The sequence below is a fragment of the Myzus persicae genome, unplaced genomic scaffold (genome assembly GCF_001856785.1).
Source record: "Myzus persicae strain clone G006 unplaced genomic scaffold, MPER_G0061.0, whole genome shotgun sequence".
NCBI lineage: Eukaryota > Metazoa > Arthropoda > Insecta > Hemiptera > Aphididae > Myzus > Myzus persicae.
Window position 1 is genome coordinate 48,797 of NW_019104358.1, and position 24,387 is coordinate 73,183.

General features: G+C 30.0%; 3 protein-coding genes across 3 annotated transcripts; 1 reads left to right on the forward strand and 2 right to left on the reverse strand.

Moving 5' to 3' along the window:
* The first annotated feature begins 384 nt into the window (after positions 1 to 384).
* On the forward strand, positions 385 to 4,047 carry LOC111041489. The gene is made up of 2 exons (XM_022325762.1): positions 385 to 813; positions 3,994 to 4,047. The coding sequence occupies exons 1-2, from the start codon at positions 385 to 387 to the stop codon at positions 4,045 to 4,047; spliced, it is 483 nt and encodes a 160-aa protein (XP_022181454.1).
* A 10,331-nt stretch (positions 4,048 to 14,378) lies between these two features.
* Positions 14,379 to 15,800, reverse strand: LOC111041490 (putative nuclease HARBI1). The gene is made up of 4 exons (XM_022325764.1): positions 15,689 to 15,800; positions 15,465 to 15,619; positions 14,967 to 15,272; positions 14,379 to 14,897 (listed from the first exon to the last, which is right to left on the reverse strand). The coding sequence occupies exons 1-4, from the start codon at positions 15,798 to 15,800 to the stop codon at positions 14,379 to 14,381; spliced, it is 1,092 nt and encodes a 363-aa protein (XP_022181456.1).
* A 7,377-nt stretch (positions 15,801 to 23,177) lies between these two features.
* On the reverse strand, positions 23,178 to 24,327 carry LOC111041491. The gene is made up of 2 exons (XM_022325765.1): positions 23,686 to 24,327; positions 23,178 to 23,194 (listed from the first exon to the last, which is right to left on the reverse strand). Exons 1-2 carry the CDS (start codon positions 24,020 to 24,022, stop codon positions 23,178 to 23,180), a joined length of 354 nt encoding a protein of 117 aa, XP_022181457.1. The 5' UTR covers positions 24,023 to 24,327.
* Positions 24,328 to 24,387: the final 60 nt, after the last annotated feature.

Sequence of the window (24,387 nt, forward strand, 5' to 3'; positions counted from 1 at the left end):
TGTATTATTGTTTTTATTAAATAGTCGGAAACAATGAATTGATATTTATTTTTTTAAATTTCTAGTTTCTGATATTTATGCGCCAGGACCTAGTAGAGTGGTTGTCACAGATCGTCAAGGCCCCCATACACGGTCAGTTTTGAATGACAATCAACGTGATTGACATTCATGACTGACCGTATATGTGTATGACTGTTAATGACTGACAGTCAAATTTTATGACTGATGAAATTCAAACATGTTTGAATTTTTATCATCAGTTAAGATGATTGACCGTGTATGTCTATGAATGTACAATTTATCAGTCGATCTAGTTGAATTGTGTGGAGCAGTCGAGTCTTGTTTGTCTTTTTTTTCGTAAATTGTATATATCTTCGTCCAAAAATGGCGAATAAGGTAAGTAATGAAGAATTTTGGCGCGAATTCATAAGTTTGTACCGTAGTTTACCCGCTACGTGGAAAGTTAAAAGTGATTTGTACAAAAATAGAATTTTGAAAGAAGACGGTTATGTACAATTAACAAATAAATTGAAAGAAATTGATCTGACTGCTGACATAAATGCAACAAAAAAAAAAATTAACACATTGAGGTCTAATTATCGTCGTGAGTTGAAGAAAGTAGTAGCTAGCAAAAAGTCAGGTGCAGGTATCGACGATGTATACTTGCCGTCGGTTTGGTACTTTAATGAGTTGGAATTTTTACGTGATCATGAGGTTCAAATTTCTGGAACATCTACAATGGATGAAGATGGTGAAGAATCATTTTTGAATACGACGACGCAGCAGTCGCAAGACATAACGTTGGAAAACGCAGTACGTAATAATATAATGTTATATATGATTTATTTTATAGTTAAAAATGTATTCTGTTATTTTATAATATTTATAGTTTTTACTTCAAATTCAAAATAGTATGTCTACAATACAATCTCAAAATAAACATAGTTATTAAGTCTAATCTTATCTCAGTTTACGATAAAAAATAATACAACGATGGCTCAGTGCACACGGTCTATAAATGTCATTTCTTGTTTATTTAAAGAAAAATAACCCAATTTGGAGTACGAAATATGGTATTCAATGCCTATTGTATCATATTATTATTATTAATATTATTAATATAATTTCATAAATAATAATAATTATAACATATTAATAAATGTTATCAAACTAATCAGCCGAGCTTTGATTGTCTATTTCTTAGACCTAGTTTATAGATTCATACCATTAAATTATTAAGTATAGAAAAATGTTATTTTTATTCCTTGAAGAAATTTAATCAATCAATGTTGTTTCCTTTCATTTTTTTAAAAAGTTTTATAAAAGAAAATATACATATATTTTTAAGTTAATTTCAATTAGGAAAGAAACTTATTGATTAAATATTAATTATAAGTTAATTGGGTGTCAAAAAAGTTCAAATATAAAATAGCTTTCCTGCACAATTTCAATTTTGTGACTTATTACAAGTATGCACTAAGCCAGTGATGCGCGCGCACCGGATGCCAAAATGACATGCTGGCGTGAACGCTCGTAATAATTTCCTAACCTTAATTTTTTTCTATTGCTGATATTTCTAAACGTGTTTGCGGCTTTGTGCTAATTTCTGATTGCGTTTTTTTGTTTTAATATTTTATTTAATGTAATGATGAATTATAAGTACTGTGATGCATGACAATTTATACAGGTATGTATTTGTTTTATATATGGGACATTTATTTGATTTTCTCAACATTTTTTGGCACAACAGTTTTCAGTAGTAACAATAAATACGGCCAATTTGTCCGTGGTTAATTGCATTCGTTTATACGCTCGTCTAGGTAGTTACAAGAATTGTAAAAACTAATAAAAAAAAAAAAAATGTCCAATTGCGGCATGAATGTTAACAACACTATTTTTAAAGCATTGATCTTTCAATTCATTGTGTAAAGGTTTAGCAATGCATACCCGTTGCCGATCCAAATGTGTCATTATTGTTTAACTTTGAATCATACAGTTCTGTTTAGTACATATTGCTAGAACTGAACTGAAGAGGTTCTTCTCCACTCAGGAACTACAGCGAGTAGCGACTCGCAACAATTTCGGATATCGATGTGATTTCAGAACTTGCTTTAGATTATTTTCTCAGATAAAGCCATTTTTTTTTTTGGAAGTAAGAATTTTATAATTTTAGTTTTTTGGCTCTCCGTTGTGCTTATTGTAATTAGTTTTATACAGATTGTACGAAAAAAAAAAAAAATGTCCAATTGCGGCATGAATGTTGTATGGTTTCTCCACACACATGTGGTTTAAACTAAAAAACTTTAAACTAGGTAGGGTAAAACAGTGGAATAGGGCTACAGGCGAAAACCACTTTAAAAAAAACGCACTTACGTGTAACACCTCAAGGATAGTGTGGAAGATTACACGAAAAGTGCACATAATATAGCACTTAGGTTCATGCTACCTGATGCTGATTGCACGGGGCGAGCCGGTCAAGCCCAGGCTCGACCTGGAACTTTTTAGGGGCATAGTAAAATGTACGTATTATATTTTATATTAACCTTGCATCATATTTGACACTTTTTAAATGTATATAAATCCGGGCTCTAATAATAAGTAATAAGTACAATGGTCATACTAATTATCCAACATATTAATGGTAATTTGATATAATCATATTATTATTTAATAAATTAATTAAATGTGATTGCATGTAAATTTTGGATTCTTTTTAAAAGAATTGGTTTGTGTATATTTAAGAGCACTTGTGGCCAGTTTTTTCTTGTAAACGCATGCTTATATAACAATTTATTGTGGAAATAATTCTAATAATGATACTTAGGGTGGTGCGATATTTATTCTGTAATTTTGTTTTCGAGTTGGAATTAATACGTTCGGAATAATAGTTAAAGAGACATGTCAAGCATTGTTGTCAGTTTTACAGCCAACAGGATGGCTGTTCTAATTGGTTAGAGATTTCAAATGTATTTTACATGAAAACAAATTTTTCTAATTGCCTAGGCGCTTGCTTACTGACGGTAAAAATATCCGATGTAAAAAGCCTAGTAATTCTGGATCATTGTTTTTCAATTACAAAGTGTTTTTCTATCGTACTCATTGCTATAGTCTATGCAAATTTACAATTTATCACTATCGATGTCGGATCTTATGGTCGAGAAAGGACTCCAATATATTTAAGGAATGTATATTTGGCAAAATATTATATGCATAAAAAACTAAATCTTCTGGATCCAAATCCTTCACCAAACACAAACCACAATAAACAACCATTGGTTTTTATTGGAGATAAAGCTGTGACCCTACTAAAAAATCTGCCGGCTATTCGTCATATTCATTTTAATTATTTTGTAGCGTATGATGTATGAATTAATTTTTTTGCATATTATATTTATAATATCAGCTTTAAAAAAGGATTTTGGACTACACAAATAACAAATAAATTTAATGGTATGACCAGAACATCTTTAAACAACAGAAAAATAGGCATAATGGAATATACAAAAAAATAAATATCCTGTGGATATAATAGTATTTATAACATTATTTTACATTTGCTATTATGAAGTCATTAACAAAATTAAATTTGTTTTATCACAGTATTCGAATATTCGTTCCAGTGGTATACGAGATACATTGTTCTACATAGTTATGGATGATATATCTGAGTTTGGCTGCTGATATTTATGGATTAAAACATCATATTTCATATTACATGAAATAAATAACATTTTCAGTGATCATTTAGTTTGTGTATGTAAAAGTAATTTTTTCTTTTAATTGACTTACTACAAAATTGCATTGATTATTTAATTAAATATTTTTCACTAATAATTTTTCATTTATCATCATTACTATAGAACATTCTATTAAAGTCGATTCCGGATATGCCATACCACCTTCAACGTATAGCTAAGGACCAATATGCATAGGTACCAAAAATTGTATTCAAAACTAATTTATTCAATGTTTTATAATTTTGTTTATTCATAGAATTTTCAAATTGCTCTCCTGAAAGAAGCAATTTTTAGAGGTTTTGATGCTTAAACTGGATATCCTAATAGATAGTCTACATAAATTATTTATAAACCATTATCTTTATTATAATAACTGTATAAGTCGCTATTACGTTTTTCTTCTATAAATAAACCAATGTTTTTTACATACCGGAAGGTAACATTACCTATACGACCATAGGTTACTATGAAATGAGTTAACTTTAATGTTGGTTTGGGTTTGTACAGAACCAAACTCCAAAAAAAGTGGTAAAAGAGTATGCCGTGCTCAGTTTTTAGAAGGTTAAGCGTGTTTGAGTAGATGTAACCAAAGAAAAAAGTTTGCTGACTTATACGGAATATTAAATTTGATCATTAAAACGAAAATAAAGGATCAAGGGAACCAGAAACACAAGACCGTTGAAAAATGTTGTTAGTGCTAAGAGCAAACATTATAAAAATATATTTTTTGCCAAAATGATTTTTGGTAAACTGATTCCTATCGGTACTCCGCAAAAACAAAATTATTTCATGAATACTGAAAAAAAGAACAGATTAAAACTTGATACTGTCCCATCATTATTTTTAGATAACGATAAGAAATAAATGAATAATGTATTATCAAACAAATGTGATAAGGCTCATTGTTCTAGAAATAAGGTCGGAACACGGTCTCCTACCAGGTGGCCTATAGAGTAATGAAAAAAAAAACCCCAAAACGACTATCATGCGAAAATGAACGGGAACACATTTGGCAATGGATAGAAACTGTGTTATTATAATGGACAACCTTGTGAAGTGTAAACAAATTTCAAATATGTCAACTCGCTAAGCCGATATCATTAAATGGTTGAAAGACAAAGGCGAATTGATTGATAGAGGTCTATGGTGATCACTGAATTATTAGAAATAGTTAACCAAATTAAACCTAAGTACGACAAGTATGGTATGGATGAGCTGGTCAAATCTCACTACTGTACTATTTTGAGACTTCCGCCATATCACTGAGAATTAATTCCTATTGAACTGGCGTGGTCTTCAGTGAAGAATCACTTGAAAATGAACACTACCTACAAATAGAGTAACGTAAAAAATCATTATTGATCGAAAACATTAAAAGAGTTGACACCATGTGGAAAAATTTCATTTTCACACAAAATAAGAGGAATACTGAGATAGAAGTTCTAAGATATCGATTTCATAATTGACGAAATGTTGAGCTCAGTTACATCCTACAGTACTGACCATTGGGAATACGTCTTCGGATTCTGAAGAATCAAAATAAGTAATATAAATTCAATTTTTTTTTCTTCATTTTCTATATTAACAAGTTTTTTTATAATTTAAACAACAAAGATGCATCATCTTCAATAATATTGACAATACCTATGCAGTAGAACAAACGGCACATCAAAACTCTCCACACTTATTGAGTGATAATTTGATAGCAGTATCTCTGAACAAAAAAAATAAATATGCAAGTATTCAAAAGGCAAGTCAACGCAGTAATGGATGTTGCTGATAAGAAAATAAACATCTATAATAGACCAATCTGTTAAAATGTCTGAACCTAGAATAAAAGATATTTACAAACCGGTATTAAAACTAACAATAACAAAAACCAAGTAATGATTACATAATGTAGTTCATGCATTGGGAGCTGAAATGCTGAGAAAGGATGTTAGGCAAAAACTAGATTTTAACGCCAACTGTGACATCGGATCTCAGTGTTCAGGGATAGAGCAATCAAATGAACCTTTTGAGTGAATGTCTCCAAACCTGATTGGACGTTGAACGCTTTGAATAACAGTTTCTTTAGATCTGGTGAAATTAAAATTATTGAAAAGGCAAACACTCTTTGGTTGTAGACTATTCTAATATTATCACTTCTACTTCAATCATTTTGCAACTAGACATTTCTAGGCATCAAACATTTACATACTCACCCCAAGCCGTTAATTTTAAATATGATACTAGTTATGCTGACTGTAATTGTTCTCCCAAGAACTCTAATGAGGCGGAGGTGATCGATGCAGTAACTCCGGTAAAATTGCCAGGAACTGTTGTCGCGTAGCACTCTTGAGATAGAAGCAGAAGCGCAGAATTCCAAAAACCTATTTCAGTCTACAATAAGTAGTGAAGTAGAAAATAAAAAATAAAAACGATATAATTTTTTACATCGAAACACTATTGAGGGAAATTTTGAGTAATTAATTAGTGAATGGAATAAAATTGAAAAATTGTCTCGTAAACATGATAGAATGTCAAAAAACCTTAGAAATATGTCAACCAACTTATATATGGTTACTATAGACACAATACTTGTAAAAGTTCTTAGCAATCCATTAAACTATTGCCATGATGAAAATTAACAAACTTTCTAAGAGGACCACAGTGAATGAGTTATCGAAAAGAGGCGGGTTATAAAAACTGTTGGCTTTGTGGCAAAAAAATGTTATTAAATCTTCTTACAGCAAGATTAGACGAGGGAACATTCTACAAATAAGATCAACAACCAGTGTGTATAAAAGCGAGTCCACACCTGAGCACGCTCAAGATGAGCACAACCTATTTCCTTTAAGCATGGCCGGGAGACCGACAGTCAGTGGCTCGTGCTGAGCATATCCATGCTGCGATAATGTTTGCGTGGTTTGAATCTGCTCACTTTACCGTCCACACACGAATTCGTCTTAAACAATTTAATGTGAGCACGTATGCTCACCCTGAATACGCCAGGTGTGTAACAGTGTCTCGCGGACGCTTGAACAAGTTTGATTTTAAAAGCGATGATAGATTAGATATGATACAAATGGCTTCTGAAAACTCAGCATTTGAGAAATACGTATCACATTCCCTAAGTTCTAACTTGGAGTATTACATTTTCAGTAAAGAACAATCGATGGTTTTGAATAAACTCAAGCCAATCACAAAGCATGTTGATGCAACACGGGTACAATCGTAATACATACCGCAATAAAAAAAAAAAAAACGTTTATTGTACTAAATGACAGTAATAAAATCAAACGACCACTTGATGCCAGTTGCAGAATATTTAAGTACCAATCAATCGACCCTATATTTTCCCAGTTGGTTATATCTTATATGCATTAAACGATTCGCAACAAATTACGGATTTGACGAGTCAGATTTAATTGCTAATGTGCCAAGTGACTTTTCTACGGCAATACTCAAATCGCTGGCACAGGCCTTTAACGGGTGCAAAGATGTCATTGATTACTTAAATCAATGTTATGATTACTTGTACCATCATAAGCAAATGAAATCAAACATCATACTCAATTTGTGATGTTGTCACTTAATAAAAAAACATTTCAGACGACATGTTCAAGTGCTATGGCGCAGATAGCAAGACTAATAAAAACAAAGATCTTGCACATATAGCTGTTTGTTTTCCAACACCAGCATTTGATCTGAAAATGGTTAATCATTTGGATAAATGGTTTAAAGAACTTTGTCCTGTAATACTTTCACAGTACCAAATTAATTAAGTCCAAAAATGCATTGACTACCGGATTGAACTGTAATGATATGCTCACATATCATAATTGTATATATTATTTACTTATTCAATAAAATAAATAACGGTCGAGTTGTCACACTTAGAAATTCGCTAAAAAATCTAATAAATACCATTAATCACTGATGAAAGGAACGATTCGCATTATTTGGTCACGTAGAAACTCACTCATAGTTGTGACCATCTGTCGCCACTTGTGTGATCTGTTTCTTACGAAGCCGGATACAGGGGATGGTCCAATCAGGGTCTCTATCACTAAGGATAACGGTAAATCTTTAGAAACACGGAGGCCTTTGATGGGACCGCCTGCGAATCTGGCTGGCTTGACCGCGTCGTCACCTCTCATCAGTGCATAAGCACCTCTCCACAATCCAACAATTTCTCAAGAGTGCAGGCGCACCGCGAAAACAGATTTACAACCTCTCCATACCGAATTCTACGAGCGACAACTGGACTCCTTTTTACGAGCAATAATCAGTGTGTTTCTTTATTTTTTCGAGTATTTTAAATAATTAACTTGTGTCACCTAAAACTCCTACTGCCAACCCAGTGACAACTGCGAGTCAGGTAATACATATTAAAATATAAAACATAGTAATGTTGACTGCATTATATTAAATTATATGCGCATGCATTTACATTTATATCATAGAGTGTATTTGCTCAGATTCTCGAATACACGACCTCGAGAACCCTCCGACGATCAGGGGGAAGGTAGTAACGTAAATTTAGATCATTTATAAATACGTAATTAATTTTTTTTTCCACTTCGCCTATAAGATTCATTCGGTTATAAGACTCACTTTGTGCTGGTCCTAAAGTGAGTCTTATAAGCGGCGTCTACTGTATTAGTATTGGCAGGCGTCGTATTAATATTTACGGTGATGTACCCACTTATTTTATTCTTTCATAATTTTAATTTTATTGTAATCTTTGCGTTATTACAGAACTTAACAATAGCGGTATGATGGTGTTGAACTCAAAAGAGAACTAGATAATAATATATTATTATTATTTTTTATTTAACAATATAACCGACGTTCATTGTTGCATTCTGTTTTTAAAATTTTAAATTAACACATGGCTTATATGAGTTTGTGCATGTTCAATTTCAGGAGCCGGACTTATTTAATAATGCACCTTCATACATACTATGGCATACAAAATTCTCAATTTTTTTCTCTCAAAATTTCCAATCGTATAAACCACATATTAATTTCAAAATTTGAATTTCTATAGTTATTCAAAATACATTGATTGCAATATTTTAACTTATTTATATATATTACAGTACAGGTTATGGATGTAAATATACATGCACAAACAATAATAATGATGAAGTGAATAAAGCACAGTCGCTGATGCTAACCTCAAATCTCCTGTCACTAAAGGTAAACATTGCTATTTTTTAATCATTTTACCTTGTATCATGTAAATTTCTAGCATTCCAGAATGAATCAGGATTACAGTAGTAGCCATGACTTAAGTCAACAATGATAACGAAAAGAGCAGTGATTATTGTGATGAAAATGATAGTGTAGAATATATATATATATTTTTATTCAAAAGTTGGTATTCAAGACGTAGGCAATACACGACCCAGAATCGTATGTTTGCAATTTTTGCCGTAAAATACTCACATTCTTAGATGAGCTCTCACGTACTTAAATTACTTCTGGAAAAATTATGCATACTTTTGAGGTAGGTACCTACTATCTGAATATCCATAGTAATTGTAATATTAAAATGATTGAATACAAAATTTTATTTATCCAGTAGGTAGATGGAATGCTGTCAATCGGCAATGCCAATTGTAAGAAAATAATTCTTATTAATTTATAGCTTACAGCTAACATAATCATAATTATATTATTTTTGTTGCAACCTTAGCAGTTCAAGCTGTGAAAAATATCTCGTGTTTGTTTTCCCTAATTAAAAATTTATTTGTTATGAAGCTGTGATGAATACTAAAAAAAATTATTTTGTATAAATTAGTCCAGTCTCTATCGGAGAACGTCCGCCGTCACCGAGTCGCCACTGTGTAATGACCGACCATCACCGCTGCAGTCGACAGTTGTGGCGGAAATTAAATTATTGGAGTAGTGGGGAGAAATCACAGGCTCCATTTCACCGACTTCGAAACGGCCGGCAGGTGGCAGCACATTACAGATGAAAAATTAAATCCAACAACATAAACATGTTTACAAAAAACAAACGTTACGTTATAAAAAAATGATTTTTGAGCGAAAATACCTATTATGAGATTTACTAAAGACGATATTTCAGAGATAACTTCATCAGAATTATTTTTTTTACAGACTTTAAATGGTAGCTGTAACTGGGGATGGGAAAAATGAATCCGTTAAGTGAACCAAATCATTTGATTCGACTCACTAAAATGATTCGTTTGATTTGTCATTCAATCGTCGATTTAGTTTTTAGTTCTTACTATGTTTAATTTGGTTAGAGGGTTTAGTCCCATTTTAAAAATCCAACAGATCTCAAAAATATAAAATCATCTGTTAATTATTTATTAACAAGTAAACCCTTTAACCAAACATATATTATTAAAGAGGTATTATAAGTGTATAGTCACTAATTTTTTAACCTTTATGTGCTATTATTATTTATTCAATCCATATTTTTATACTTTTATTTTGTTGTAGAGTCTTTAATCAATCATTACAGTTTTTTATAATTGAAATATTTATGTTTATATATAACTTTTATTCTAGTTATCAACTAAAATTGTACACAAAACACAACTACTGTTAACATACTAAGGGTTTTTACTCGTTTATTATAATAATAAATAAATATGTATATTTTAAGATACAGGTGTTAACTTGTAACAAAAATGTCAAGGTACAGGAATAGGTGACTGATATAAATGAATTGTTTTTTTGAATTTTAATGCAAAGTGGGTACCCTTGATTTCAAAAACAATTCTAAGCAAAGGAGGATAGTTGGATATATTCAACTGTCTAGCAGGATAATTTATTTTACTTCATTAGTGATAGTTCCTAATAGTGATACAATCTATTTGGTTAAAATGAAATAAGTATGTACAGATACAAATTAAGTAATAATTATATATTGCAGAGTAGAGTGTACACATTGAATTAACACATTTAATGTGTGCAGTAAAGAATTATTAATATTTTATGGAATTCTGTACTAATGCATTAATATTTGTGGTTGGTTTTTAAATTAATTTTAAATGCCATTAATGATAACACAATATGATTAAAGAAAATAATTTTAAAAAAACGAAAGTCTAAGTTAACATATTTGTAAAAAGAACCTTCTTTAAACGCTTTTTAAAATGTTGGAACTTTACTGTTTAGGATAATAATGAAACATACTTGGACAATGTTGAATGAAAATACATGCACAGACCATGGGCGCCCATTAGGGTGGCAAGACAGGGCACTTGCCCCCCCCCCCCTGGACAAAAATATTATGAACTTGTAGCTCAATAAATATTACCACAATATTACCTTATTACCGAGGCAAATTATTTGTTGAAATCACTCTTGACATATGAAATAAGTATAAAAATATACTCATTGTTATTGTATATTAATACTAACATCATAGATAGGATTATTCTAGACATTTAAAAGGCGGCTTATGCAAACATTGTGTTGTTATTCGTCCTGTCGTTAAAAGAGGATTATTAGGAGCGTTCATTGTTATAGTGCGGTCGACGAAAAGTAGGCTGCGATCGTCACGCGCCTACCGGCCGTTTTACGGCATGGGTCTCCAAACGTTTTCCCGCCTAATATAATTTCAAATCGTGTAATGTACTAACGTTTATAGAAATAAAAAAAATTATAATAATTATAGTACTCCCAAACGTAGAACCCCTGGATTTACGAAAAACGGCCGTTAGGCGCGTGGCGATCGCGGCCTACTTTTCGTCGATCGCACTATAGTTAATTTACCAAGTATAAAGATTTTCATTTTCATGCAAAAAAACTTAAGCAATCTGAATGGCATAGAGATTCGGTTTCTCAATCAACAGATTTTTTAAAAATTATGTCCAACAAAGAAAAAAGTGTTATAGATCAATTAAATATTGCTCAACACTCACAAAATATTTAACAAAATAGAAAAAAGCTAGTCCTTATTTTGTCATCAATAATATTTGGTGCGACACATGATCTAGCAATTAGAGGCAAATTTAGCTGTAGTGGAAATTTTCATGATCTTTTAAAATTTTGTGTTGAATTTGTAGATAGTGTTCTGTCTGAGCATTTATCGACATGTCATACTAAAGCTAAATTCAAATTAATTAATTTTATTATGTGGAAATGTATTATGTGATCAAATTGTTCGAGAAGTAAATAGTACCTTAAGTTTTTCACTATTAGACGACGAAACTTTCGATATTGCTGGCATTGAACAACTTTCGATTGGTGTTCGTTATGTTGATAGTTCAAAAACTATAAGAGAAGAATTTATAGGATTTAGTGCACTACAAACATTAGATGCAGTTGGTATAACTACTTCTATTTTGACATCTGTTGAAAAATACGGTTTGGATAAGAATAAACTTGTTGGCTTAGGTTTTGAGGGGTGTTCAGTAATGGCTGGAAAGGAAAATGGAGTTCAGAAAATAATTTGTGATAAATATTCTAAAGCAACATTTTTTCACTGTGCTTCGCATATACTTAATCATTGTAAATGATTTGAATGCAGTGACAGAAATAAAAATACTGTAGGAGTAATTAAAGAAGTTATTAATTTTTTTCGTGAAAGTATACTTCGTCGAAAATTGGTTACAAATATACCACTTTTGTGTGATACTCGTTGGTTTGCGAAATATAAATCTATTCGCATTTTTGCTGAAAACTTTATTAATATTAAGTCAGTTTTAGAAAAACTACTCATAATAATGACTCAGATTTTAAAGTTAACCCCACTAAAAAAGCACACCAACTATCACGTGCGACATCAACATCACAATTTATTATATCTTAAATATTAGGTTTGTTCCAACACGCGATCAAACTATAATGGAACTGGCGGGAGCATGCGCAGTAAAATTTTTCCGTTCCAACACACCCGAAACGCAAATTCAAACTATCAGGCGGTTGTTCCAACGCGTCATTATACGAGTTTTAGGACTGGTTGTGGACAGTCAAAACGGTCCGCTGATTCCGACGGGGACTAATAGTCAGAGAAACTATTATCATATATTTATTATTCATGTTATCAACATTTCAGTAATATTTCTTATCAATTGTACGCGTTTGAATTTTCACGTAACGTTTATAAACAATTTTATGATATTTATATAAACTGTAGGTACCTAAAACATATAAAATGGAAGGTATATACATGTAGTTTTTTACTTTAATTGCTTTTTATTTTTACTCATTTATTTTCAATTTCAGAACTAAATGAATTCATAGTGTTAAAGCCTGTAGACACCTTTGCGCACCAAGATGAATGTCGTTGGAATGTAAATAATTCAAAGATGTTGATTGATTTATATGGCAAGTATGAGGATAAAGTTGGATCGTTGAAAATTAAAAATTTAAAGAAGATGTGGGAAATAATTTCTGAAGAAATGAGCCTTATCTATGAAATGAAAATCAACCCTAACAATTGTGAAAACAGATGGCGTGTACTAGAAAGAAATTATAAAAAGTACATTGAAAACAAAAATGGCACAGGGAGAGGTAAAAAATATTTTGAATTTAGTGAGGAAATGGATAAATTATTTGCTCATAAAAAAAATGTCTATCCAGAAATTTTACTTTCCTCTGAAGATGTTCATGATCCTACTGTTAATGATGAAGATTTGTTTTCTAGTGAAGTGGAAAGTCCTTCAACATCCAAATGTAACACACATAAACTAATTGTAAGCTCTAAAAAAGAAGAAATCAAAAAAAATTGTAATAAAAAAATTAGTACTATAGAAAAAATTAGAGTAGATAGACTAAATTATCAAAAACAAAAATTGGAAATTGAAATGGAAAAATTAAAACTACTTAAAACTAGAAATGAGCTCATAGAGGCTAGAAATAAGATATTACAATGTCAATGTTTAAAAAAAAACTAATTTTAATTTTTATATTATGTTATATACCTTTTAATAGTTGAGGCTTATGACTATTTTTAAAACCAAGTGAGTGTTATTTTATTTTGTTAAAAAATGTATTTTTAATTTTTATATTATGTTATATACCTTTTAATAGTTGAGGCTTATGACTATTTTTAAAACCAAGTGAGTGTTATTTTATTTTGTTAAAAAATGTATTTTTAATTTTTATATTATGTTATATACCTTTTAATAGTTGAGGCTTATGACTATTTTTAAAACCAAGTGAGTGTTATTTTATTTTGTTAAAAAATGTATTTTTAATTTTTATATTATGTTATATACCTTTTAATAGTTGAGGCTTATGACTATTTTTAAAACCAAGTGAGTGTTATTTTATTTTGTTAAAAAATGTATTTTTAATTTTTATATTATGTTATATACCTTTTAATAGTTGAGGCTTATGACTATTTTTAAAACCAAGTGAGTGTTATTTTATTTTGTTAAAAAATGTATTTTTAATTTTTATAATATTATGTTATATACCTTTTAATAGTTGAGGCTTATGACTATTTTTAAAACCAAGTGAGTGTTATTTTATTTTGTTAAAAAAGGTTTTTTTAATTTTTCATATTATGTTGTTTATTAATAAAAAATAGAATGTTGTTAAAATATAAACATTTTAAAATAATGTTAGGTTCAAAATAAATAAAACAAAGTATTATGACAGTTTTGTTTATTAGGTATATATTTATTTAAATAGTTACAAAATTAACAGTATATATTTATCTATTTAAATAAAATGTTCAGCTACTATTGTATCCCTAATAATTTTGGCATTGTAGTCATCCACAATGTCCTCTTCCTCCATAATCTCCATAATACCTTGGGTTGGAGGTGGTGTTTCATCAAGTAATTCAAGAAAATTATCATCAAGGGCAATGTTGTATAGAACACAACATGCTCGCATAAAATGGACAATTTTTACAATGTTTCTAAACTTTAAGTGATATAGCTGTCTAAACTTTTGTTTTAAGATTCCAAAGCAATGTTCAATCCTATATCTATTTTGACTCAACTTTAAATTGTATTTCATTTGCCTTCTTGTTAATTTTCCTCTATCCTTGAATGGAGTCATTAAATTATTTTGTAATGGGTATCCGCTATCACCGAGCAAAAAATAAGAACCACATTTTGCTTGCAAAGAATTACACAGTGGTGAATTTCTAAATACCCTACTATCATGTACGGACCCAGGATAACCGGCAAAGAAATCTATAATTTTGTTTTTGTGGTCACATACAACCTGCATCTAAACAAATTTTGTATTGACAATAAATACATGTAATAAGGTTAATCAAGCAATCGCGTGAATACTTACTTGTATTGAATAATATCCTTTTCTATTGATGTATGAATCTGGATCTTTATCGGGTTTATCTATTTTAATATGGCAACCATCGATAGCCCCTATGGCCATTGGAAATCCATTCTCTCTGAATGCCTTTTCTGATTCTCTTTTTTGCTCATTATTAGGCCATTTGATAATCTGGGGTGAATAGTTGCTTAAAAAGTATGTTACTCGTTCAATAATTCTATGCAGAGAGCTCAGAGTAATATTAAAGCGATCTGCAACATCTCTAAAGCTAGCAGTTTGGTGCCCAACAAACCACATAAAGATAATAATCTGAAACCAATTAAGGTTTTGTGTAAACGACTAATATTATATGACAATTTACAAACTTTAATAATTACTTAGTTTACATTATTTAAAATTATAAATGTATACAAATAAGTTGAGATAATGTTACCATGAACAAAAGTATAACTTGATTTGTAAGTTAAAATTTCTATAGCAATAATAATTTTAAAAACAAACCTGGTCATCTGCAGGTATTTGACCAAATTGTCCATACTTGTTATTTTTAAAATAATTACTATTCCTGTACAAATGAGCAATCATTGTTGAAACATGACGGCTGATCCGGAAATGTCCAAAATATGTTTCATTGTCATATTGTGGTACAATTTCTTCTAAACAAAAAGAAAGAAATATAATCACTAATAAAAAAGATTCTCACCATCCTGTTAGCATTTACTCACCTAAAAAATTTTCGTTTCTTTTTTTAGGGATATTAATTAATTCTAATTCGTCTTCGTCTTCAGATGAAGAACTAGACATAAGATAGTCATCCGAATCTTCAAAATCACTCATTTTGATTTTATTTAACAACGCACCACAGAAATATTAAAAACAAATTTAAAAAAAACAACAAACATCTCTTATCTTATTATCTACATTTTACAATCATTGATAGTCCGAAAAGCGTTCCAACTGATCTAAGAGTCCGTGATTAAGCCACGTTAACGCATGCGCAGTAAATCAATCACGGATCAGTCGGCAACTAATCCCAAATGCCATGTTGGAACAAACTTAATATATAGCAATATTATTGCTGGTTATCAATAGGGCTTTTAAAATGATAACAACTGTCAATTTATGAATTAATAAGAAATAACGATCCATTTCTGTCTTATGAGTTATGACTAATATGGTTTCATCATCACGTATTTGGAACGGCCACCATAATCATGTCTCAATGTCGACGCAGCTGTGGACACTTTTCCTGATCGTCCATAACGCATTTTGCCTTAGACTCTTGGAGTTCAAAATTGAAAAACATAGTATCGTAGGTAACAGTACCAGACTGCAGTGTGAATACGATCTACAAGGTGAACAATTATACACAGTTAAATGGTACAAGCAGGCACGTAGTCAGAAAATATTCACTAGGTGGGCCAATATTAGATGGGCCCCCTACCTAAATATATTACCTTGTACCTTGTAAGGGTGGGCCCTCTACCTTTTTATATTATAAAAAGGTAGTTATCAGAATATCATTACTATAAATATATAAGTATATAACCTAAAAATACCATAGTTTATCATTATGCCAATAATAAGTGTAATAAAAAAAAAAATTGATAAAATACATAAATAAAAATCAAATACAAATAATACTTTTAATAATTATAATAATTAATAATAATAAAATTCAAATAGGTATTCAATATATAGACATAATCTTTAAATTAAATACAATTAATATAATTTATGTTCTAATATAACAGTATTTTTCTATTTTTATGTTTAATAGAGAATCTATTAACAAAATCATCTAGGTCCAAACTTTTGGCAATTTTTTTTCTATACAAATACTTGACAAACTGACGAGTCGGTCATTTGACATACAATTTCGCATATAATTTTTTAATCTTCTTAGACATGAAAAAGTCCTTTCACATGCTGCGCTGGATACTGGAATAGTGATTGATAGAATGGTTAATTTATAAGTTTCATTAAATACTATTTTATATTTTTCAAGGAGATCGACCAGATTCATTAAGCTTTTAATTTTTATATTATTTTGGATTTCATATTTCTTAATAGTTGTAGGTAGTATTTTAATTTCTGACTGGAACATTTTTAAATCTATATTGTAGTGAAGGGCCAAAGGTTTTAATTGTTCATAGTTTAAAAAATTTTCATTTTGTGGATGCAAATAAGATATGGAAGATAGTATATTTGTATTATTTGTAAATCGTTTGTCATGTTCATTAATTATGTAATCTAATGTTGGTAAAAATAAATTAAGTTTCAAATCAGACTTTGAAATGAATTTCTGTTTTTCTAAAGAACTTTCTTCTGTAAGGTCTTCCTCTTATCACTTATTATGGCTTGGATCATATCATTAAAAATTGACAACATTTCATTTTGAATCTGTGGACTGGTGTACTTGGCGTTATTTGGTAATGATCTTCTTTTTGATTTAAATTCATCATTAAAATTTTCCATAAGGTTCAAAAGTTCTACAAAATTTCCACGATTGAGGCTGCTTTCTCCTTCATTATCACCTCTTTGAGCTATGCCTTGTACTGCTGTATACAACAAAACCCTTCCTATTGATTTAATGAAGTTACGGTTTTCTTTTACTAGTTTCAGATGTCCATCATTTATTAGAGAGGCCACAGAAACATAACCTGCTTTTTTCATATCTAAATAAGATGTCCACATTGCATGGGAAGTTTTATGATCATTACTCATATGGTGTTTTTTTAAACCACTATTACTACCCAATGCATTTTTCCAGTTATTGTAACCTTCATTCACAAAAATGGATTTTTCTCTATTATTCTTTAAAAAAAATCGACACGGAAAACAGAAAATAGAGTCGTTGATGATACTATACTCAATCCAATTATATATTTTATACCAACTCAGAGAAAAATGTCTCATCCGATTACCATACTTTGTTTTGGGAAAACATACCAATTTAGGTTGATTTGGTCCATTTTCCAATGTCTGAGAAAGATCTCCTGGTCCAGATATTACTTTATCAATCGAGTTATAAGTAGGATTAGGAGCTGATATTACTTCATTAGTTGTAGAATTACTTTCAATCTCACATTTTTCTGATTCGTCACTACTGTCAAAATCGTCACTGCTCGTATTGATAAAACCTGCATTTGAAAAAGAATTGACAGTTGAATACTCTTATAATTAAATAAATATTAAAATTGGGAATATTATAGTGAAAGAATATTTAGAATATATATATATTTTTTTTTAACCTAACCATAAGTTATGGTCAAACAAAATTATATTTTATTTCTTTATAGTTTTTTTAAGAAAACGTGTAATGTTGTAATCATACAGTGGTTATATCACATTGCAAAAAAAAGAAAAAACAATTTAAACCGATACAATATTTTTAATTAATTTTTTTTAATTTTTTAACTGTTATTTTTGAAAATATCTTTTATCCATTGGAAACTCTAATTCTTTTAAATCCAACTCTTTATCTGATCAATGATCATATTCAAATATTAAAAAAAAAATTGTTAAATTTATAGAATAATAATAATAATTATTATTATTATTATTATGTTGGTTCATTGGTTATTTTTAATCATTAAACAAAAACCTACTTTTCTAAAAATTATCTAATTACCCATAAAATGTTTAATATATTTATTTAAAATGATATTCTATTTAATATATTTAAATATAAATATTTAATTATAGTACCTACTACCTATTACCCTATTTTAGGTCTTCTCTAAGTAACTATAAAATATTTAGTTTTTTTTAAATCATACTAGTTCTTATATACCTAGTGGTTTTTTGATATTGTATTTTTATATGAGGAGTTGTTATTTAAAAATAATTATCTTTATAAACTTAAAAGTCCGTGAATCACCATTTATTAGACATTTGTTGTGTTACAGGGGAATCTAGAAGTTTCTTACCAGGCTTTGAACCGAAAAATTCTACTCTGGAAGCTTTATCTATTATAATTGGGCAAAATAAATATCCTAATTCCCTCACAACTAACGAGTAGGACATGGGCATAGGTTGTCACGACTATCTGCGGTCAATGACTTGTTCCCATGAGAAGGTTGGCTAATAACTGGCTTCTCTTTGGGATACAAACTTACTGGCCAATTTAGTACGCACCAGCCTATTTCCCATGTCTGTGGATACGTGCTTAGGCGACCTAAATGAATAAATAATTAAAGATCCAGAACAAGAGAAGGTAATTCTAATTTTAAACATGTTTTAAATTATAATATACAGTAATAATTTTGTTTTTTATTAATTTATCCACAGTATATATGCATAAAACCCAGTGAAAGACATTATTTTACAACCTTATTTCGAGTTTTATTATGTAAGTATTATATAGAGTTACCCACTTCAAATGCGTCTACCATTGATGATAAATTTGGTTGTATTATTTCATCATTGTTTTTTGTATTATTTACAGTTCAATATGAATTCAAAGACTTTAACTGAATCAGAACAAAAGAAAAAGGATGAACAACTTAAAAGGTATATATGACATTTTTATTAATACCGTAGAACGGAGTGAAGTAAACCAACAGTTATGAAGTGGCCCATTCTCATTTTTTTTAAAGTTGATCAGCATAACTTTGACATGGTTTTATCCAAATTAATTTAATCAATTCAATTTCCATAGCAATATGGTGATACCGAACAATTTTTTAAATATTAATGTTACCAAAACTTCTTTTTTATTTTTATTTGGAAGTCTTTAAAAAGTCATTAATATCTCAAAAGTAAGCAACTAAATTGAAAATGTTCACACTTAATAATCTTATCAATAAGTTCATTTGAATTAATTTTTTCAATCATAATTGTAAATTTGTTGTTGTTTAGTTTTTGGCGAAACAATTTGTAGACAATTTTAAAAATGTCTGTTGAATCGGACCCCCTAAAAACACCAAGAAGTAACTTGTAATTGTAATTGTCTCCTATAATTTGAAGTACACTGAACAAAATTTAACACTGAAAGTTAAATCTTTGACATTAAATCAAATTTCTTTACGAAAATTATTTTATAGCAATTGTATATTTCTAAATTTAGCTTATATTGCTTATATTACGAATAAAAGGGGAAAAATAATTGTTATGCTCAAAAATAGATCTAACTATTTGAAAAAAAAATGCAATTTAGTGGTCCACTTCATAACTATAATTAATCTAAGTGGTTTTTAATTAAAATCAAATAACCCATATGTTTGACACTGATTCTTTTATTTTTCCAGAATGCATTTTTGTAGAGCTTGTGGTATTGTGATGCAACAGATGATAGCTCACAATCTTGGGTATGAGAACCCGACTGATGTCACAAGACCACAAATGGAGGAATATATTGAAAAAGTAAAACGTGAATTTGCTGGTATAACTGACATTACAGGATGTATATATATGAATTTATGTGGGCAAGAAGCTCTAAACCCTGTGGCCATAAGAACAGTTGAAAATTGGTTGCGAAAGAACGAAAAATTATTAAATGTGTGTATACTTTTTTGTTTGATTAATAGCAATATTATTATTACCACTTTGATAATTTGAGTTTAATACACTCTAAAAGTTTTATTGTTATTCAAAATATTACATTATAGTTTTTTATTTTTATTTTTAGATTTTATATAAAGTAGAAGACAAAAAACCAGTCAGAAGTAAAGCCATCTGCAGAGATAAAGTTTTTCCCAAATATTTCCTGCAGACAACAGATTGGAAATATAGAAGTGACTTACCAGGCTTTGAACCGAAAAATTCTACTCTGGAAACTTTATCGATAATAATTGGACAAAATAAATATCCTAATTCAAATCAAAAATCTCCAAAAAAGGTAATATTTTTTTGTTATTTAATTATTTATTGTTTTTCCATCCTTTTTTATTTTTAATTGCAGCCAACAAATAGAACCCGCAGGAAACGGATGTCACCAAGGGTGAATATATCGTCAACAAGTGATGACAATAGTGTGCCATCTAGTCCGGAACGGAACGTAAGCATTATTAAATTAAGTACACATCATTATAATTATTATATAAATACATATTCTTTATAAAAATATTTTTAGGTACAGTTGAATAAACAAAAAAAAAAACAAAGAAACAGGGAAAATAACTAACGCGTAGGACATGATCATAGGCTGTCACGACTATCTGCGGTCAATGACTTGTTCCCACTGAGAGGTTGGCTAATAACTGGCTTCTTTTTTGCCCGGAATACTCGAGGCTGGTTTTTCAAGCTAGGATAGCAAGCTAGCTATTCCCAACGCCTATCCTGGCTTGGAATAAGCTAGAATAGTTTATACGATGCTAGGAAAAATTGTATTTAATAACAGTTTTTTAGTTTAGTATACTCGAGACCTTCACTTCGGCTGAATTCCGGGCACTTTTTAAAATTTGTGAAGTTCAATTTAGTGAAAATTAATAAAAATGAACCGCATTCGAAAAAAGAATAATGTAATAAGAATAAAACAGTTGCTTCGGCAACTATGTGACATTGCATTAGACGATTTAGAAGTGTTACTAGAAAAACGTATTTGGACAAGACCGTGGATTTTAAGAAGGAAAGAACGTGGATCATCTGCATTACTTTTAGAAGAACTTCGCTGTGAAGATATAGGCGAGTTCAAGAGTATTCTGAGAATGTCGCCAGATATTTTCGATATCCTATTAAGTTGTGTGGCTCCAAAAATTCAAAGTATGAATACTATAATGAGAGAGGCTATACCAGCAAAAGTAAAGTTGGAGATCACTTTAGATTTTCTTTCGTCTGGCATCAATTACAGGAAACTCAGTCACTTTTACCGAGTTTCAAGATCTTCAATATGTAAATTTATACCTGAAGTATGTGTCGAAATTTACAAGGCATTAAAAGAAAACATTAAGGTTTGTATTTACTTTATATTTTTATTAAGTCTTTATTATCATTTACTTTTTACATTATTCAATTTATTTATAAATATTATTCATTAAATTGTTTGTTAATTATTACTAATTATACATATTATTAAAATAACTATGCATCTTTAAATGCTCTCATTATAGGATTATCATTATAGTCATCGTAGTTTATATCATTTATTTGATTTTCTTGGTTAGAATTATCTTGATATTCAGTTGTTGACAAAAATGAACCCTCTGTTTGTGATGTTGGTACACTGTTTGATGTCATGTTGGAGTCTGAAGAGTTGTAAAAAGGTGTCTGAAATGAAAATGTTGTGTTCCCATAGTTTAAATCTTGCAATCGACAACGAGATAATACAGCATTGATTTGATCACGAGCCATAATACACTGTGTAGGAGATAAGTGTTTGAGTTGACTTGCTACGAAATTTCCAAAAATGTCATGTTCATTTTCGTCTGGCATATTATTTTCGTATTCTGGTATATTTTTTAAATCGTCCTTAATTGACCTTATTTCATTTACTAATGACGTCACTTGTGCAATTTTTTTTCTTTTCGTAGTTGGTACAAATGTAGGTATAGAGGGCCTCTTATAAGAAGATGAAGATGTAGATGGTTGAGCATTCAAATTTTTTAAATTTGAAATACTTTCGCTTTTATCAATATTGTCTTCAATATTGCCATTGACCTCATTATTTTCAATATTATCTTCACTATTAATATTGGCATCACTGTTATCTAAAATTTCTTCAATTGTTTCTAACTCTTGACTGTCCTAAAATTTTTTAAAAAAATTGTCTTCATTGAAGTATAAACATACACACACAATTTAAAAAATTAATATTAATATATATATTCGATAATATACATTATTTTACTTTGGATTTCATTAATTGTAATATTTACAGATCCCGACAAATAACGAAGAATGGGCGGAAATAGAAAATGGATTTAAAAACAGATGGAACTTTCCACTATGTTATGGCGCCATTGACAGAAAACATATACAAATTGTAGCTCCCGACAACAGTGGCAATATATATTTTAATTACAAAAAAGTATTCAGTATTGTTCTTATGGCAATAGTAGATGACGATTATTGTTTCCGATATATTGATGTCGGTGCATGTGGCATGGCATCAGATGCAAGTGTATTTAGAAATTGCTCTATTTATAATAAACTAGAGAATAATCTTTTACCAAATGGTGGAGTGATTGTTGCCGATGGTGCATTTCCGTTAAAACCATATATGATGAAACCTTACCCAGGTGACAATTTAACAGTGGCTCAGAAAGTTTTCAACTATCGACTATCCAGAGCTAGAAGAATAGTTGAAAATGCTTTTGGAATATAAGTAAGCCGATTTCGTATTTTTCAAAAACCTATCGCTACTGATGTGAATACAGTGGATAAAATCGTATTAGCAGCATGTGCTTTGCATAATTGGTTACGAAAAGAAAAACGAAATAATTATATAACGCACTGTGATGTCGACCGTGAAGATATTGAGGCAAGAAATATTATTCATGGTACATGGAGAACAGAAACTACAGGCTTAGAAAACTTATGTCGACAAGGAAGTAACCATCCTTCGATTTCAGCAGTCCAAAAAAGAGAAACCATTAAAGACTATTTTAACAACGAGGGTGCGGTGCCATGGCAAGGAAATATGATATGAATATTAATAATATTGTAAATAATATTTAATATTAAGAATAATAATAAATGAATTAATAATTAAATAGGTAGTTTAATTTATTTTAATTAATTTATTAATTATTTACAAAATAAATATAACTTACGATTGTTTTTCTTTTCATTGGAACATTTTTTATAAAACTATGCATTTCCTCGAACCAACTCAATTTAGGTTTATACTCCTCATTAGCACCTGCACCGGACCTGGTTGATTTTTCAATTTTTGACAACATTTGACAGTATGTTGCTCTTAAATTTTTAATTTTATTTTTTACTTCATTAACTGTCATTTGTATGCCGATTGTATTCAATTCTGCACATATTTTTTGTAGTGATGTATCACGCATAGATTTATTTTTATATGATGGAATACTGGCATTCCATAGACATTCTTCTTCGCGATATAATTCTACAAACTTTAAATTAAGATCATTACTTAATTTTGGCATTTTGGCGTATAAAAAAACCTAAAACAACAATACCGATTCACATATTTTAACAAACCACGTGGCGTAATAAAGCGTGAACACTGCTCTAGCCGATGATGTACTAGCTTTGCCGTCTACACGGAGATAGAACACTATCTAGGATAGTAAATTCAGTGGTGGGAGGTGTGCTAGCTCAAAAAAAATAGAACGCAATCCTATTAAACTAGCCTGGCTTGACACGCTAGTTTATTAAAATATTCCCTAGCTTGCTAGCTTAAAAACAAAGCTAGTTCTGTTTACACAAAGCTATTATTACTAGCTTTCTAGCTTACTAGTATTACCTTGCTATCCTAGCTTGAAAAACTAGCCTCGTGTATTCCGGGCAT

Bases quoted from the DNA above. Each gene is read 5' to 3' on its own strand.
- LOC111041489 (XM_022325762.1), top strand. From the start codon at position 385: ATGGCGAATAAGGTAAGTAATGAAGAATTTTGGCGCGAATTCATAAGT. The intron at 814-3,993 runs GTACGTAATAAT...GTTTATTCATAG, and splicing joins ACATAACGTTGGAAAACGCA to AATTTTCAAATTGCTCTCCT.
- LOC111041491 (XM_022325765.1), bottom strand. From the start codon at position 24,022: ATGCCAAAATTAAGTAATGATCTTAATTTAAAGTTTGTAGAATTATAT.
- LOC111041490 (XM_022325764.1), bottom strand. From the start codon at position 15,800: ATGAGTGATTTTGAAGATTCGGATGACTATCTTATGTCTAGTTCTTCA. The intron at 15,273-15,464 runs GTTTGTTTTTAA...AATTGGTTTCAG, and splicing joins AAATACCTGCAGATGACCAG to ATTATTATCTTTATGTGGTT. The intron at 14,898-14,966 runs GTAAGTATTCAC...AAATTTGTTTAG, and splicing joins AAGGATATTATTCAATACAA to ATGCAGGTTGTATGTGACCA.